Genomic DNA, 16,612 nt, shown 5'->3' with positions numbered 1-16,612 from the left:
GACACAACTATTTTCAGTGTGGAGTTGTGTCCCTTGGCTGTCCAAGGATCTGCTATTCCTGAGTTTTCTTCCCAGGTTTGTCCTGATAATGATCTTTCGCGCTTGTCGTCAGTGTTTGAAATAAGTTCAAAACTCCAAAAGACAGCCAGGCAGGTGATCCATAAGTGTTGCCTGTCCATTTTCAAAGTTACCTGCCCGCATTCAGACATTATAATATAAATATTGAAAAAGTGCAACAACAAAATTAAAGGCAAATCACGTCTTGATTCATTTGAAAAAATACAAACAATTACTTTGGAATCTACAAGAGGAATAATATTGAAAACTTGAATAGTGTTAAAATTTTCAAGAAAAGTTACCAGCCACGGGCATGCACGCTGCCAGTTATTTGGACGCTACATGTGGTTGCATTAAAGAATTCTATGTCTACAACCTGCTTCATACCATGCTCACGTGACACACCATGATATAAATAAAATATTGGTTATGAACCTCTGCTGCTCATGGGGGTCTATGTTGGTGACCTCCATGCCTTTGCCACCAGTTGTTCCTTCCTTCCAACACATCCCATGATCAAACACCTAAATATATGACTGCTGTGCTTTTTCATGCTCCTCACAGTTTATCTCCTCCATCAAATCCAACTGAAGGTTCAAAACCTAATTGTAACACAATAATTTCCAAACTCTATTATCAACTTGAATTGTTTCTCGTTTAAATGCACCGATAAGCGTCCTTTGAGCGTAGCTTAGTGTTACTTGATGAAAGATCAAGGCAAGCTAATGAAGAAGATTCACTGATCTGATAAAGGCCCCATTAGTCTAATTAGGGACTTAGCTCCAGGCTAAAATGCCTCACATTGAGGGTGGCTCTGCCAGTGGTGGAATGTGGTCAGTTGATTACGCACATGAGATTGATCAGGGAAATTTGTCTTTATTTTAGATGACTAATAACATACAACCTAATTATTAATTAATCAGTGGTCCTGGACCACATACTGACAGTGCCAGATTAGTCAGTGCACAGTGTAGGTATTCATTACTTGTATGTACAGTACTGTGGTGGAGGGAGGGTCATGGTTGGACCATTTGGCTGGAAGATTGTTGAGGAAGGAGTAAGTGTGGGGTATTTCACTTCTGGTTTTGTGTGCAGGGTTGCAGTCATATTTTGGGGGATGCCTTGGTTTGAAATAAGCATTTATTTTCACTAGTCAGCAAAAATGATCTCATACACTGAACAGCCATCTACTTATATATATACTGGTAGTCCACAAGGAAATGTCACTGGACCTTCCTGAATTTTCGTCCATGTCAAGGTTTTTCCTATTTACCGATGGTGGTGATTAGGGGTGATACGATACATTGGTGCACCGGCGCATCATGAGTTATCATGATACGATACGATACACGATATGTCTTTTTCTGTATCAATACAAGACGATACACTTGCTGAAATAAATGACTTGCTACTCATGTAGTGACCCCTGGTGTTTTTGTCAGTCAGATATAGCCAAATGTGTTGTGATTAGCATTTCAAGTTCACTACTAAAAATAGCCGCTACAAACATGTGTCTATAGCTAGCTTTTCCTTTTCAACCTCCTCTGAAATATTTATTGTCTAGAAGTTTCCTTGTGATTTGACGTAAATATGCATATCGCGATACATATCGTATCGTGACCTATGTATCGTGATACATATCATGACCTTGCTGTATCGTTTCACCCCTAGTGATGATAGAGTCAAAACAGATTAAAACCAGTTTTTTTTAGTGAACACACTACCATCTAGGCTAACATCAGTGGTGGAAGCGTGAGTGACTGTTGGAATCTTTGAGAGTTTTCAAGGATAGAAATTGGGACTAGTCCTATGGTCCTTGCCAAACTGTCAAATAGTTAAGGTATCATAAGGACTAGTAGAAATTTTCCAATTTTTAGGGTTTTGCTATATGTTATTATTTTGAGGACTAGTACACAATAAAATGTTAGTTTCAATTGCTGACTGTTTTCATGTTGACTTGGGTGATGTTTTTTGTATGAAATGTATCAGCTCTATTCACTTGGTTTGAGTCAGTCAATAACTGGTCATGTTAGTGTAACAAATGTAAGGTAGAGGATGTAGAATGATGTCATACATTTTCCTTCCTTAATTTAGCAAGCATAAAGAATGTTATTTGATGTGTGCAGAATATGCTGTTTGAGGTCCAGCTATACACACAAGCTGCTGAGAAAATATGTATGTACAACCATAAACATAACCACCGTCCACAAGGACTTGTTTGTTTTTTAAATGTTATTTTTGGGGGGTCATATTTCACACTTGTGACCTTTCACATTCCTGGCATTGTAACATTAACAAGCGCTCAGGTAGAGTCCGATACCTGCATTTACACACAGCCCAGTCACTTTGCTGCTGAAGCTGCAGATTAGGGTGGTGTATATTATCTGGAAGAGGATAGTCTGTGTTTGCAGGGATGAAGTTGCAGTTTGATGGGAGGCAGAGTTGAGGGCAGGTATTGCTTGACTGGGGTGACCTAGAGTTGGTGCTTGTCTCGCTGTGCAGTGTTTTGAATTTAGTGGGTACTGGGGATCCTTGAGGTTTGAATCTAGGGACCCCCTAAACTTTTTAACTTCAGGGTTATGACTAGGACCCCTTGACCTTCATGCATAATTTTGAACACTGCTTTGGATTTGATAGGCCATCGGCTCAGTTACTTCAGACAGAATATTGGAGATTATCATACGACTTTGTTGAAAGGTGCATTTCCATTTGATGACATGAGCCCTTCATCTGTATTGGAAAATATGTCTCTAATAGTCATCAAAACGATTTAGCTGTCATATTAATGAAGCTGAAAAACTTGACTGGTTCTGACTTGTCTGTCTCAGACTATCAGCTTTAGTTTGTTTCATGCTTCCCAACTACGACTGTGGGAGTTAATGTGTTGTTGTTGTTGTTGTTGCAGATGACGGAGGGTCGGAAGAGCCAGATCGTGCTGATGGATGAGCGGCGGCTGGACATCATCATCCAGGTCAGTGTCAGCTAACTGTCTCACCTGGGGCATACCGTGTCTTACCTGGGGCATACCGTGTCTCACCTGGGGCATACCGTGTCTCACCTGGAGGTACCATGTCTCACCTGGGGCATACCGTGTCTCACCTGGGGCATACCGTGTCTCACCTGGAGGTACCATGTCTCACCTGGGGCATACCGTGTCTTACCTGGGGCATACCGTGTCTCACCTGGGGCATACCGTGTCTCACCTGGGGCATACCGTGTCTCACCTGGGGCATACCGTGTCTCACCTGGGGCATACCGTGTCTCACCTGGGGCATACCGTGTCTCACCTGGGGCATACCATGTCTTACCTGGGGCATACCGTGTCTCACCTAGAGGTACCATGTCTCACCTGGGGATACCATGTCTAACCTAGGGATACCATGTCTCACCTGGAGGTACCATGACTCACTATGGAGGTACCATGTCTCACCTGGGGCATACCATGTCTCACCTGGTGCACCCAGAAACACATTGCCTGTCTTACGGATACCATGTCGCACCAGGGAAGACCATGTGTCCCCTGGAGATACCATGTCTCTCCCATGGACACAGTGTCTCCATGTTAGTGTTAGAAGTATATGAAGATGAAGTAGATGAAGTATTTTTTATTGATAGAAAAACTGATTCAGTTAAAGTTACACTTTGTGCTGAACAGTTCCAGCCTTGGCTGTACTTCCTGGTTATAATGGCAATCAGCAGGAGTCATCACAATCAGCTGTTGTTGTCAGTGGTTATTGAACCAGACCAGTAATATGTTAGGGTTGTCATCTTCAGCTCCATGAGGACTACTGCAAGTAATTGGGATTTTTGTAATGTAGGTCAGGGGCACAGGTGGCCTAATTGTCTTTCCTAAGATGCCGAAATTCACAGTACAGAGTTGCATTCCTTGGAGACCTTTTTGTGGGTTCGAATCCTGCTTATGTTTGTAATTTTGTCAGCACCATGCCCGTGCTTGTGGGTTTCACCAAGGTGGTAACATCAGAGACCTGCATCACTTCAGGCTTTCCTCCCACCTTAAGCTGACATGCCATGATTTAACTGGAATTACTGTTCAAAGCGCTGTTGAAGCCAACTCTCTCACTGACTTCAAACGAGTTTCACAAATGTCTCATTTTGTTTTGATTCAGTCAATTATCAATTAAGGACTTCATAAATTAATAAATCTTCTTTTTTTTCTTTCTTTTCTTTTTTTCAATAAATTATTTGTTGTTTTATGTTAAAAAATAGGAATGAGAATATTATCATTACCTTTATGCATGGCATATGAAAAATAAATCTAATTCATCTATTGACATGTAGATAGAAAGAACTCGTTTAAACTTTGTACAGAGATTTTGCCCAAACATTTCAGTGTTAACTGTATTGATGATAACTGTTCAGAGGCAGTGTTTGAAATAAGCACCTACTCGTAGTTCCTTGACAGGTAGAACTCAAGTCGGGCCTGAGCTTCAGATTGGGTGGGGTCCTTATGGCCTGCAGTTAATTTATGTGTTGATTTATTTATCACAATAACCTGCAGTTCTATAAGGGAGGGCCTGAAGTGTTTAGTCAGGGCCTGCAGCTTCTAAAGTCTGTGGGACCTAATGGCAGCCTGGCAATTGAGAGGTACTGTGTATTCAAGATACATTCAGTTCCAGAAAGGACAAACTTAAAAAAACTTCTTTCAGAAGAAGAAAGATGTTACTTGCTTGTGCAATAACAATGTGTACAACGTCTAAGACATTAGTAGATTGAGATCAAAGTATTCTTTCATATTTTAAAACCCCTGACATCCTGAAAACATTCCGCGAAACAGTCCTTAAAAGCCTTTGTAAATTACATTCAGGTAAAGGTTCTGTAGAATGATGATTTCACGAAAAATATCAAGCAGGCGATGGACAAATCAGCACCTATTTACGCACCGAAGAAAAGTATGTAACAGCCCTTATCAACAATTTTTTGTTTCAAACATTCTTTCCAAGAACCTTAGAAAATGGGCCTAAAATATCTCTTGCTGCGAACATGTACTTGAAAAAGTGTTTCTTGAAAGGAATGTTTATCATCTCCCCTGTAGCCTTGTGGTTCAATCACTGAAGATTCGTTTTAGAACAGCTCTTCAGCTCACCCTTGCAGGTGGTAAGAGGCAACAAACAGGATCGGGTGGTCAGGCTGGCTGACTTGGTTGATGCATGTCATCCATCCCAATAGCGTGGTTCAAGCTCATGATATCAATCACTGGATTGTCTAGTCCAGACTCGATTATTTACAGACTGCCATCATGTAGCTGGAATATTGCTGAGTGCAGTGTTACAAAACAAACAAACAAACGAAACAATCACCAGCCTCTAGAAACAAGGGTTGCAAGTTCGATTTACTGAAATATGAAGAAGATATTTGTTGTTTGATTTGCTGTCATTCCACACATATCATTCTGTAGATTGTTTTCGAACATAAAATAAATCTCTAGCGAGGGACATCCATATATTACAATATTACCGGAACTTGTTTCTCTGAAATCCTTGAGATATATCATTCCAGTATATAGGATGTATCCTGATTGGAGAACAATAGGATGACATCACTGGGGATTATAATGTCAGCTGGGTCACAAGTGTTTATTAGGTCAAAACAGACAGGGAAGTGTTGGTCATCTTAATTATGATGTCATGTCATTATCCCCATTGATTAGGTTGCTAGGAATCACATTAACATCCCCCCTTCAGTAGTTGTTGTCAAAGTGCTGGTGAAGGTGGGGCGGAAGGGTGATGTCCTACACGCAGTCGGTGCTTGACATGCTGTCGGCTCAAGTAGCTTCCTGTATATGTATACATATATACACAGTGTTTCTACTGGAATTGGTCAGCTGAGTCGAAGGAGGAAGTGTTGGGATTATTCTGTGAAAGAAAAAAACTTTGGAACTCAGGGCTTGATTTAAGGAATTTAATTTAACATACACAAGGTGCATGTTGACGTGAAAACCTAGTGGTACCAGACAAAGCCAGGTTGCACCCTGGTCCCTGGAAATTTTCAAAGTTTAAAACATAGGTTCATAAACTAGTCTAAATAAATAAAATCTCAAATCTCTGATGACTGTGTCATGATTTAGATAAATTAGTGATGTATTGCTGTAAAACAGAAGAGGAACAAATGCACAATATATTGCAGTACGCAGTTTGATGACTCAAGAAAACATGACAAACACATAACACAGGGATTAATGAAGAATGTTACATGGAGCTTAGAGGTATTGAGTGTGTTCATAGATTAGTGTTGTGTGGGAAAGTAAGGGTTAGTCAAACACAAATTTAAAATGTTTTTACATGCATTTGTGCATAAAGACGTACATATATTAGGGGATGCACTTTTCAATTATTGGTTGCATTGCTGCACGTTTCATGTAGTTCAATGGAAGTGTTTTGATGGTTTTATGTATATGCAGAGCACGTGGCATGTTTAGACTAATTATGCAAATTGTTGGACAGGAAACCATGGCATCTAGATCTGACGTTGCTGGTTCTGTGTGTTAGCCGATATACAGTGACTGGAGTTGGTCATGCGCATTTGGGTGATCTTTTGATGGAATTACATTCATCATTCCCTGTAATATACGTTCTGAATTTCTGATACAACATAATTATCAATACCAGGATGTAAAATAATATTTTTCGGAGAAAAGGTTAATATCGGTATCAGGTCAGACCAATGAAATTACTTGTGTTACAGACCCTCCGTCACATTTTAGTCCTGTCTCACCCACCCACAAGATATGTAGATGAAAAAACCCAATTAGTCCCCCTAGATCAAGTCTTAGTGAGTGAGTGAGTGAGTGGAGATTACTTAATGTCGCATCAGCAGTTTTGCAGCTCTCCATGACAAAAGGTCATGTCTCAGAGTTACGGACTAGTGGCCACAACTAAACTTGTTATAAGGAGCACCAACTTTCATTCACTTCTGTGTTGCAATGCATGTTTGTTTGCCTGGGTACAATGTGTGAAGCCTATTTCTGGTGTCCCCTGCCGGGATATTGCTGGAATAACGACTTAAAACACAAACACTCATTTCTGTTTCATTGACTATGGTTGTGTAATGATAATGAAGCTGGAGTTAAATTGATTGTGAAATCTTTCTTTGACACCAACTAAAATCATCCAGTTTGATGTAAGACAAGCTTCAGTTTGTTTTATTACATTATTTTCCTGGTGAAATCTGAATTTGCTGTCTTTATGTTCATTACAGTGTAAAGCTATATAAAGCACACCTCTGGCATTTCCCTGGTAACTGAGATTTAATGTTGCTTCTGACATTTGAAATTTAAACGTATATTTCTGAATCACATTTATCAGATATCAAGTCTATTGCACAGTGTGATGTGTGCAGTTGTGATAGGTTTTGTTTGTTGGTAAATGTTCTTGTAGCACCACTAGTTTGTCAGTAAATGTTCTTGTCACACCACTAGTTGTCATTATAACGTCCTTGTAGCACCACTAGTTTGTCGATAAATGTTCTTGTAGCACCACTAGTTTGTCAGTAAAAGGTCCTTGTAGCACCACTAGTTTGTCGATAAATGTTCTTGTCTCACCGCTAGTTGTCAGTAAAAGGTCCTTGTAGCACCACTAGTTTGTCGATAAATGTTCTTGTCTCACCGCTAGTTGTCAGTAAAAGGTCCTTGTAGCACCACTAGTTTGTCGGTAAGTGTTGTTGTCTCACCGCTAGTTGTCAGTAAAAGGTCCTTGTAGCACCACTAGTTTGTCGATAAATGTTCTTGTCACACCATTAGTTGTCAGTAAAAGGTCCTTGTAGCACCACTAGTTTGTCGATAAATGTTCTTGTCACACCATTAGTTGTCAGTAAGAGGTCCTTGTAGCACCACTAGTTTGTCAGTAAAAGGTCCTTGTAGCACCACTAGTTTGTCAGTAAAAGGTCCTTGTAGCACCGCTAGTTGTCAGTAAGAGGTCCTTGTAGCACCACTAGTTTGTCAGTAAATGTTCTTGTAGCACCACTAGTTTGTCAGTAAAAGGTCCTTGTAGCACCACTGGTTTGTCAGTAAATGTTCTTGTAGCACCACTAGTTTGTCAGTAAATGTTCTTGTAGCACCACTAGTTTGTCGATAAATGTTCTTGTCACACCATTAGTTGTCAGTAAGAGGTCCTAGTAGCACCACTAGTTTGTCAGTAAAAGGTCCTTGTAGCACCACTAGTTTGTCAGTACGTCCTTGTAGCACCGCTAGTTGTCAGTAAATGTTCTTGTAGCACCACTAGTTTGTCAGTACGTCCTTGTAGCACCACTAGTTTGTCAGTAAATGTTCTTGTAGCACCACTAGTTTGTCAGTAAATGTTCTTGTAGCACCACTAGTTTGTCGATAAATGTTCTTGTCACACCATTAGTTGTCAGTAAGAGGTCCTAGTAGCACCACTAGTTTGTCAGTAAAAGGTCCTTGTAGCACCACTAGTTTGTCAGTACGTCCTTGTAGCACCACTAGTTTGTCGGTAAATGTTGTTGTCACACCACTAGTTGTGAGATCCATGGATGCTGTCAATGTTACATACCAGTAAATACTTTCACTGCAACATGTTCAGAATAATAATCATGATTATTTATCACCCAAGTTAAAGATATGTAAGAATGATTCACGATCTTGTACTGGTGTGGCCCTGTGCATCACAGCGAGCTCCTAGCGAGGCCATAATGAATATTATCCACCATCTGTTCTTCTATTGTACACAGCCTGATACCAGGGCAGGGTGCCAGCCACAAGACTACTATAACCAAAGCCCTGTTTAATCAAGTTGCAGAAAAACACTGCACATCTACACCGCACTGAATTCATTCCCAATACACTTTCCACATGGACGGCCCTGTCAAACTGGCGGTTATCTGTAGATATAGATGGTGAATTATTGCTGCAGTTAAAAAAACATTATAAACTTTACCAAATGTAAAAAAGTTTTGGCTTGGGTTGAATTTAACTGTTTTTATGTTGTGGCAATGGTATCAAAGATATTGTTGAATAAACCCGCATATTATTCTCATGAACTCTACCGATAAGCTTGTGAAGCTTTTTCATGAAGGTGGGATGAATTACTTCCCTTTGTATGGAAGGTTGCCAATGAGCAGATGGTTGTCAGAGTTCTTTGATCTGTGTTTCAGGAGGAGACCTGGCTATTTATGGTTGTTGAAATAGAAATTATAGATCAATATTTTACTGTTATGACAATTATTTATTTTATTCAGGTGAAGGTTTCATAGTGATAGTTTTCATCCTTGGTTATTCACCTCAGCCTCCTGTGGGAACTTCAGCTAACACTTAACTACATTTAAATTGAAAAGGAGCCAGATTAAGATGAGAGAGCCAGAACCTGTGGAAAATCTAAACATGCTTCATATATCATTACAGTTAAGGCTGGGCACCATGGAAAATAATATGGTTTGGGGACTGCCAGGCAGACTAGTGGAAACCTAGGTTAACCTCAACCTCCTGTGGGGATCCAGGTTAACCTCAACCCCCTGTGGGACTCAGGCTAACCTCAACCTCCTGTGGGACCCAGGTTAACCTCAACCCCCTGAGGGTACCCAGGTTAACCTCAACCTCCTGTGGGACCCAGGTTAACCTCAACCTCCTGTGGGACCCAGGTTAACCTCAACCTCCTGTGGGGACCCAGGTTAACCTCAACCTCCTGTGGGACCCAGGTTAACCTCAACCCCCTGAGGGCACCCAGGTTAACCTCAACCTCCTGTGGTACCCAGGTTAACCTCAACCTCCTGTGGGACCCAGGTTAACCTCAACCCCCTGAGAGCACCCAGGTTAACCTCAACCTCCTGTATGACCCTGCTTGACCTCAACCTCCTGTGGGACCAGGTTAACCTCAACCCCCTGAGGGCACCCAGGTTAACCTCAACCTCCTGTATCACCCTGCTTAACCTCAACCTCCTGTGGGGACCAAGGTTAACCTAAACCTCCTGTGGGACACAGGTTAACCTCAACCCCCTGTTCGCACCCAGGTTAACCTCAACCTCCTGTGGGACGCAGGTTAACCTCAACCTCCTGTGGTTTAACAGGACCAATAAAGAAGGAGAGGCTTTAATGCTTAGTTTTACATTATTACACTGAATGCAATGTCAAACTGCTATGTTAAAATGCCTCTGAATATAAGAAAATGATTTTTTCCCTCAATTTGAATTACAAAGGCCCTTTTTTCTTAATCCTCACTGGGTTCCTGCATATAGTTAACTTGTTTGTTCATATATGTGTACCTCTCGTTTCAGCCGAAGTTGTTCACCCGAGAGCTGTTAGATCTGGTCTCATCTCACTTCAAGTTGAAAGAGAAACAGTACTTTGGTCTCGCCTTTGTTGATGACACGTGAGTACACCATCATCATCTCAACGATATCACAATACGTTTATCATTGAATGAGCGCTTTTAGTGCAATATTCCCTAGGGATGTCATGATACAGGTGTCACTCGATACGATACATATCTCGATTCAGAAACCACTATACGATACGGTACGTATCTCGATACTACATATTTATCATTTTGTGAGGAAAGCCCAGTCATTAGATTGCGAATATATACTTGCTCATTAATGTAAAGAAGGACAGCTGACTATTACACATCAACATGACACTTAGTCAAGTCAACTTTTCTGTTTAAGAAAATAGTAAACAAACAAGTTTTCATACTGTATTATGACAGGCAGCAACGAAAAGCTGGTCTTGTTATTGAGTCAGTTTCGTATCCGAAAAACAAGCATGAAAGTTATGAGGAATTAAATAAATAGTTTGAATTTGCATATTGATATCGATGTGAGATCAACAAGGCCAGTCGATATGGGGTTAAATGTGAATCGATGCTAAATTAAATTCATGGGTATCATATTGTGCAAAGTTTGCCGACTGTGAACCAGTGTACCATCCCTAATATTCACTGCAGTAGAATTCATGTATGTGATGCTTGCATGTGATCAGTATATAGTAAGATCTTAAAGAAATATTGGTACACAAGCTGAACATTTTTGAAATTTTTCATACCTTTTTGTAAAAATGTAACTCAAAATTAATTGATATTTACGATCTTTACGCTAATTCACAACTCCTGTACTTGAGTAGAGACTTACGACAAGCAAAGCGCTAAGATTGGAATGGGGCTCAGGAACTTATTCTTTAATACTTCGACAGATTTAGCTGTGTGTTGGTATTGATTAGTAATCGGTTACAAATATATAATTGGCCTGACTTTCGTATTGCAATATAATGCAATACATACCACAATATATTCATGAGTTCTTTCATCTGTAATTTATTGTAAACCTATATAAAACCCAAATGATATAGGAGGTTTTTTTTGACAACTTCGTTTTCTTCAGCCATTTTGTTGGATGATGCTGTGGTCACAAGCATGAGTAATAGATGTGTTATTTACACAAAACTGGTCACAAGTTGTATAACTTTTTCCGACCACAAGAATCAGGTGCTAATTTCTGAATTTCATAATTTCAGTTGAACTTGTAACATGTGTAAACTTTGCTAACAAGATTAATATTATGCATGATTTTGGAAACACAGTATACCAGTATTTTCCAAAGGTATTGTGATGCATATTTATTAGTATTCTAAGTCTTGATATACAAGTATATCAGTAATACAGCACACCTTGTGTTGATATGGTTGAATGTTCCCATGCTGTATGTGGCAAGCTTCATGATCACTTCCTTTGATGAGTGTTGAGAAAATCTGGTGAGATAACTCCAATAGCCTTGTGTGAAATGGTGCATGGAAAGGTAGGGCGGCTTTTGTCAGATGAAGGAGATCTGTGCATTCATCTCTTATGCATGACAGCCTCTGAAGTTAGGTATCCAATCAGTCACTTTTGTCAGATTCTATCTTAAGATCTGTCTTGAGTGAAAACTGTGCATTAAAGATGCTTCACATTATATTGGGAATGCCAATGTGTTGAGCGTACATCAGTTTATAAGGACTACGTTGTGATACTAATGGAAAACATCTCTGATTTCTTTTTATTGGTTTTATTTTTTAATCTGACAGTTCTTGAAAAAAACCCACTAAAATGGACAAGCATATTCAGGTTGACTTAATTGCTTGTTACATAACTATATTGATCTGTTGCACTTAGCAATATGACCGTGGTCTGTAAATAATCGAGTCTGGATCAGACAATCCAGTGACTGACATCATGACCTTGATCCATGCATTTGGGAAACGATGACATGCAACCAAGTCAGCGAGTCTGGCCACCCGATCCCGACCACACAATCCCATTTTACGAACAAGCATAGTCACGTTTTACAGCAAGCATGGGTTGACATATTCCCTACCCGGATCTTTGGGGGTCATTGTGCCTTTTAATGAATATTGAGTGATACACTACTTGTTCAAATTGTACTCTATGTTCATTTAGAAAGTTGGACATGAGGGCATGTGTTTATCATGGATGTCTCGTGGTGGTGATAGGGTTGAGCGGGTTTGTATAGACTCCGAGCTGGCTATGGTGATAGGGTTGAGCGGGTTTGTATAGACTCCTAGCTGGCTATTGAGTGAGAGACGTTGACTTGTGACAGGTAAACACAGCGTGGGGGAGGGATGGGTTTATGACAGACCGCCAGGTAAATATTTACTGCGTTGTGGAAACTAGATTTGGGTTATATTTGATATGTAGGATGTCGCTGGGTGAGGATGGGCCTGGTAAAGGGGGGGCAGGTGGAAAGGGGGTCAGTGTGTTTATTGCTGGCCTGATGGAGTAGGAGACAGTGAGTCAGTCGTGTAACTCATGTGTGCGTGATTTTGAAACTTTCATGGTGACCAATCTTGCTGGAATTGAGGGCTTATGTCATGAGGATTGTTGGAATTTATTAATGAGGGTATTGCCCTTCCAAAATATGTCAAGTGTTGTGATTTATAGCTTTTGGGAGCCATGCTTTACCCCGCTATATCCGAAGCGCTCAATAACGAGGGAACACTGTACATAACTTGTAATGTGTGTGAATAGTTGTACGAAAATACGCTATTTGAAGGGGTCATGGTCTAAATGCAAATGTCCGTTTGGGATTTTAAATTTTCCGGACCCCTGTTGTCAGCCATAGTTTCATTTCTAGATTCGGAGCGATGGGCGAGGCTAGTGCCTTAAATGTTAAATCTTTAATGGGTTTTTTTCATTTTGCTCGTTTCATTCAATAAGTCAGATGATATCATTTACTGTATTGTTGAAGGGAAAGTACAATTTTCCTGCTGAATTTTTACTTATACCGTATTCGATGTAATAAGTGCCCGGGGCGCTCTCAAAATTAGAAATAGGGGGCTCTTATTACAGTATAATTTTGGTAAGAAAAAAAACAGTACTGAAAGATTGTAAACTTTGTGGTTTATGCTGACAGCCTGAAATGATACAAAAGAAAAGTATGTGCGCATCATACACAACAGGTATATTTTCCAGAATTTAATTGCCCATAGCTAAGGGTGCATATAACACACGTTATGACAGCAGCCTGCAAGTAATGGAATCTTGGACAGGCAAACTGGTGGTTGACAGCATGAGCACCGGCACACAATCACAGGTCACACATTGTAACTGCCTGATCATCATCAGCAAGCCCCTGCTCAGGTCTCGGTTGATCAGGTATGCATGGTGTCCCTGGGATGCATATTGACCTGAAACATCCACTGGACCAATTAGTTTCACCTGATGATGTAGAGACACACCCGACAAAAGCCTTCTATTTCACCGGATACCTTTTACATCTGACAATCTCATTCAGGCTAGAGGGGCTTGTGCCAATTTGCATCCGTGCTTGTGAATGTTGGGTGCAACATGAGATTACCATGTACATGTACTTGTTCTATAATGTTATTACAAGTAGTGGGACGTACACCGATGCATTGGAGTAAATGATATCGATCCTTACCTTCAATGTTGCTTTAATGCAAGAACAGATTAAATTTAGTTTGTGTGTGTGATGTAGCTCTGTGTGTCTGTGTTCCCTGACGGTGTGGGTTATTGCTTATGGCATTGCTGACTGTTACATGAAATATACACTCAGTCAAAAGAATATTGTTACATTCAGTTGTAAAGGATTTTGATTCCCTCACTCACTCACTCACTCACTCACTCACTCACCCCTGAACTTGGCCACTCACTCACTCACTCACTCACTCACTCACTCATAATGATATCGATCTTTACCTTCAATGTTGCTTTAATTACTGTTACACCAAACACTAATTTGTAGTGAAAATATTTACATCCATTGCGCCATGTTTGACACTGCCAAATGTAAATCATCAGTGTGCCAAGTATTTGGCCTTCTTGTATATGGAAAAGATGGCTTACGCACTACATAAAAGAGCACATGAAACTGCAAGTATCGTGATACGTTTCGGACTGTGAGCAAGCTATCGTGACATCTATTGGATCGTACAGTTGATCTATCGTCCCAGCCCTTATTTCTGTATTAGTGACACAGGTGTAAGCTGGAGAGGAAGCACTGTTTGATAAGCCTGAATATTCAGGTCGAGAACACTACTACAGTTTTGTGGAGTGGTGTGCAAGCTGGTTGTGTCTCTAACTGAGGTGGGAATGTAGCAGGACAAATATTGACAAGGCCTTTGCCAGAAGCCCCAGGTGATGATGGGAGCTTCACTGATAGATGTTCACATTAGAAACCTAAGTTTGTGAAGGATGAATTTTGAATTTGAAATTTTAAAGTGTTTATTTAACTATTTAACATCAGATCTGTCGAAGCATGTCTATGTTTAAGGCTGATGTTTCAGCCCAGTGGTTAAAGCGTTCGCTCATCATGATGACCGGATGACCAACAGCTATCCAGGTCTGGCATTGCAGGCAGGGCATTTTGCTGTGGTAGACACTCATCCAAGTTCTTTTATACAATGACGTTCATGGAAACCTCATGAGATTCTCACATATCCTCTACACCTCCAAACCAGGTTCAAACATAGTTTCCGACTATAATGTGAGATGAGGTGAAACTGGGTTTAACGTCGCATCCAAGATTATTGCCCTTATATAGTGACGTGTTTGTGTGTGTTGGTGTTGGTGTTGGTGTTGGTGTTGATTTATAGTGCTAGCTCACTGAGATACCCCCACTGAATACCCCACTCAGACACAGTATACTGACTCTGTTAATGTTGTGAGTGACTGAGTGACAAGTTCAGCCTCTCTATAATTTGAGTAGGTGTCTATGGTGCCACAATTTGCTGTGCAGAGTTGCGTCCCTTCGATATGCCAGAAACCAATGGTCATGGGTTCGAATCCCAGAATCGCCTTGAGTTGTCGGCAAAATGGCGAGAGAGAAAATCTGAAATGATGCTGGTCATAGACGTTTACAACTTTGTGAAACCCACATCACTTCAGATTTTCCTCTCGTATCAAGCTGACAAGCCATGAATTAACTGAAATACTGTTCAAAGCTGTGTTACACCCAAATTCATTAACTCTCTCCCTTTTTCACACTTACTTACAGGATGTTTAGAACTCATTGCAGTCTGCTTTGAGCAATGGGAAGAGTGCCTAATATTTTCCCTGTTTCAGTCAAGTTCTTCAAATAGCTTGAAAATACAAATGAGAATATCATATCTAAGACACCCTGTTATTGGACTCATTCCAGGTTTGAGAAATTGTTTAAATACTTTTTCATATTAACACCTTTCTCGAGGAACAGTTAATTCCAATTGCTTTGATGTCAAGGTTACTGTCTTCATTGAACATGAAGGGATTTTGTATCTTGTATTCTTCATTTGCATGTGTGTGCATGCCAACTGACTCGTGGTTACAGTAACAGACAGCTCAGATTCCTCCATACTGTGTGGGTACGGATGGTGCGTACATTTGCTGTGCAGAGTGGAATCCCTTGGGTGCACCAAAACTCTGTTATCCTGGGTTTGAATCCTGGGTTGCCTCAACTATGTTTCCAGGTTTGTCCCATATCATGTACAGGCTGCTGAAATACTGGCATGCTGCTGAGAGTGGGGTTAAGGATCTAACCGTATGGGAACATTTTGTGAAAGCCAATTGTGTAATTACCAAATAACCAGACCAAGTCAATATCTTTCTCTTTTTGCAAAAGAGAAAGTCTGCTTTGCTGCTGTTTCTTTTTTCTCCTCTATTTACGTTTGGAAAAGTAGATTGTGATTATTCTGCAAGCTTCTCCATTGCCTGAGATGTTTATCCCAGTGTCTGTCAAGCTGGGAAAGCTATTTCCTGTTTTCTTACAAATGCCATTTCTTAATAGTCACATTGACATGAGTGGATGTGTAGAGATACTGAGGAACAGTTGAGGATGAAGGAGACATCCACAGCCAGGTTCACTTCTCCATTTGGGTGCAGTGTGTGAAGCCGTTCCTGGTGTGTCCCCTGCTGCCATGTAGTGATAGATCAGATACAAGAAGATCTAATTTTTTAACTTATCCTGCATTACTCCGTATTGCATTTACTGCTGTCTTTGACAGAGTGACGAACTGTGTGAGATCCAGCTGCTGAAGAAAGTTGTCCCAACCAGCTCAGGAGGCAGCGCCCTCTCACAGTCGGCACGTGACCCGGAAGTCATG

General features: G+C 40.6%; 1 protein-coding gene across 10 annotated transcripts in view; it reads left to right on the top strand.

Moving 5' to 3' along the window:
• The window catches only part of LOC139446707 (FERM domain-containing protein 4A-like), a 222,782-nt gene that overhangs the window by 77,755 nt on the left and 128,415 nt on the right, over positions 1–16,612 (top strand). For all 10 annotated transcript variants that reach the window (XM_071227995.1, XM_071227989.1, XM_071227987.1 and 7 more), the window contains exons 2-3: positions 2,963–3,028; positions 10,300–10,394. In XM_071227995.1, the coding sequence (XP_071084096.1) occupies positions 2,963–3,028; positions 10,300–10,394 (161 nt within the window). The remainder of the gene's footprint in view (positions 1–2,962; positions 3,029–10,299; positions 10,395–16,612) is intronic.

This window comes from Haliotis cracherodii, unplaced genomic scaffold, assembly GCF_022045235.1.
Source record: "Haliotis cracherodii isolate W230 unplaced genomic scaffold, xgHalCrac1.p SCAF_6, whole genome shotgun sequence".
Lineage (NCBI taxonomy): Eukaryota > Metazoa > Mollusca > Gastropoda > Lepetellida > Haliotidae > Haliotis > Haliotis cracherodii.
Note: the sequence above shows the minus strand (reverse complement) of the source record. Positions and strands in the feature narration are given on the sequence as shown.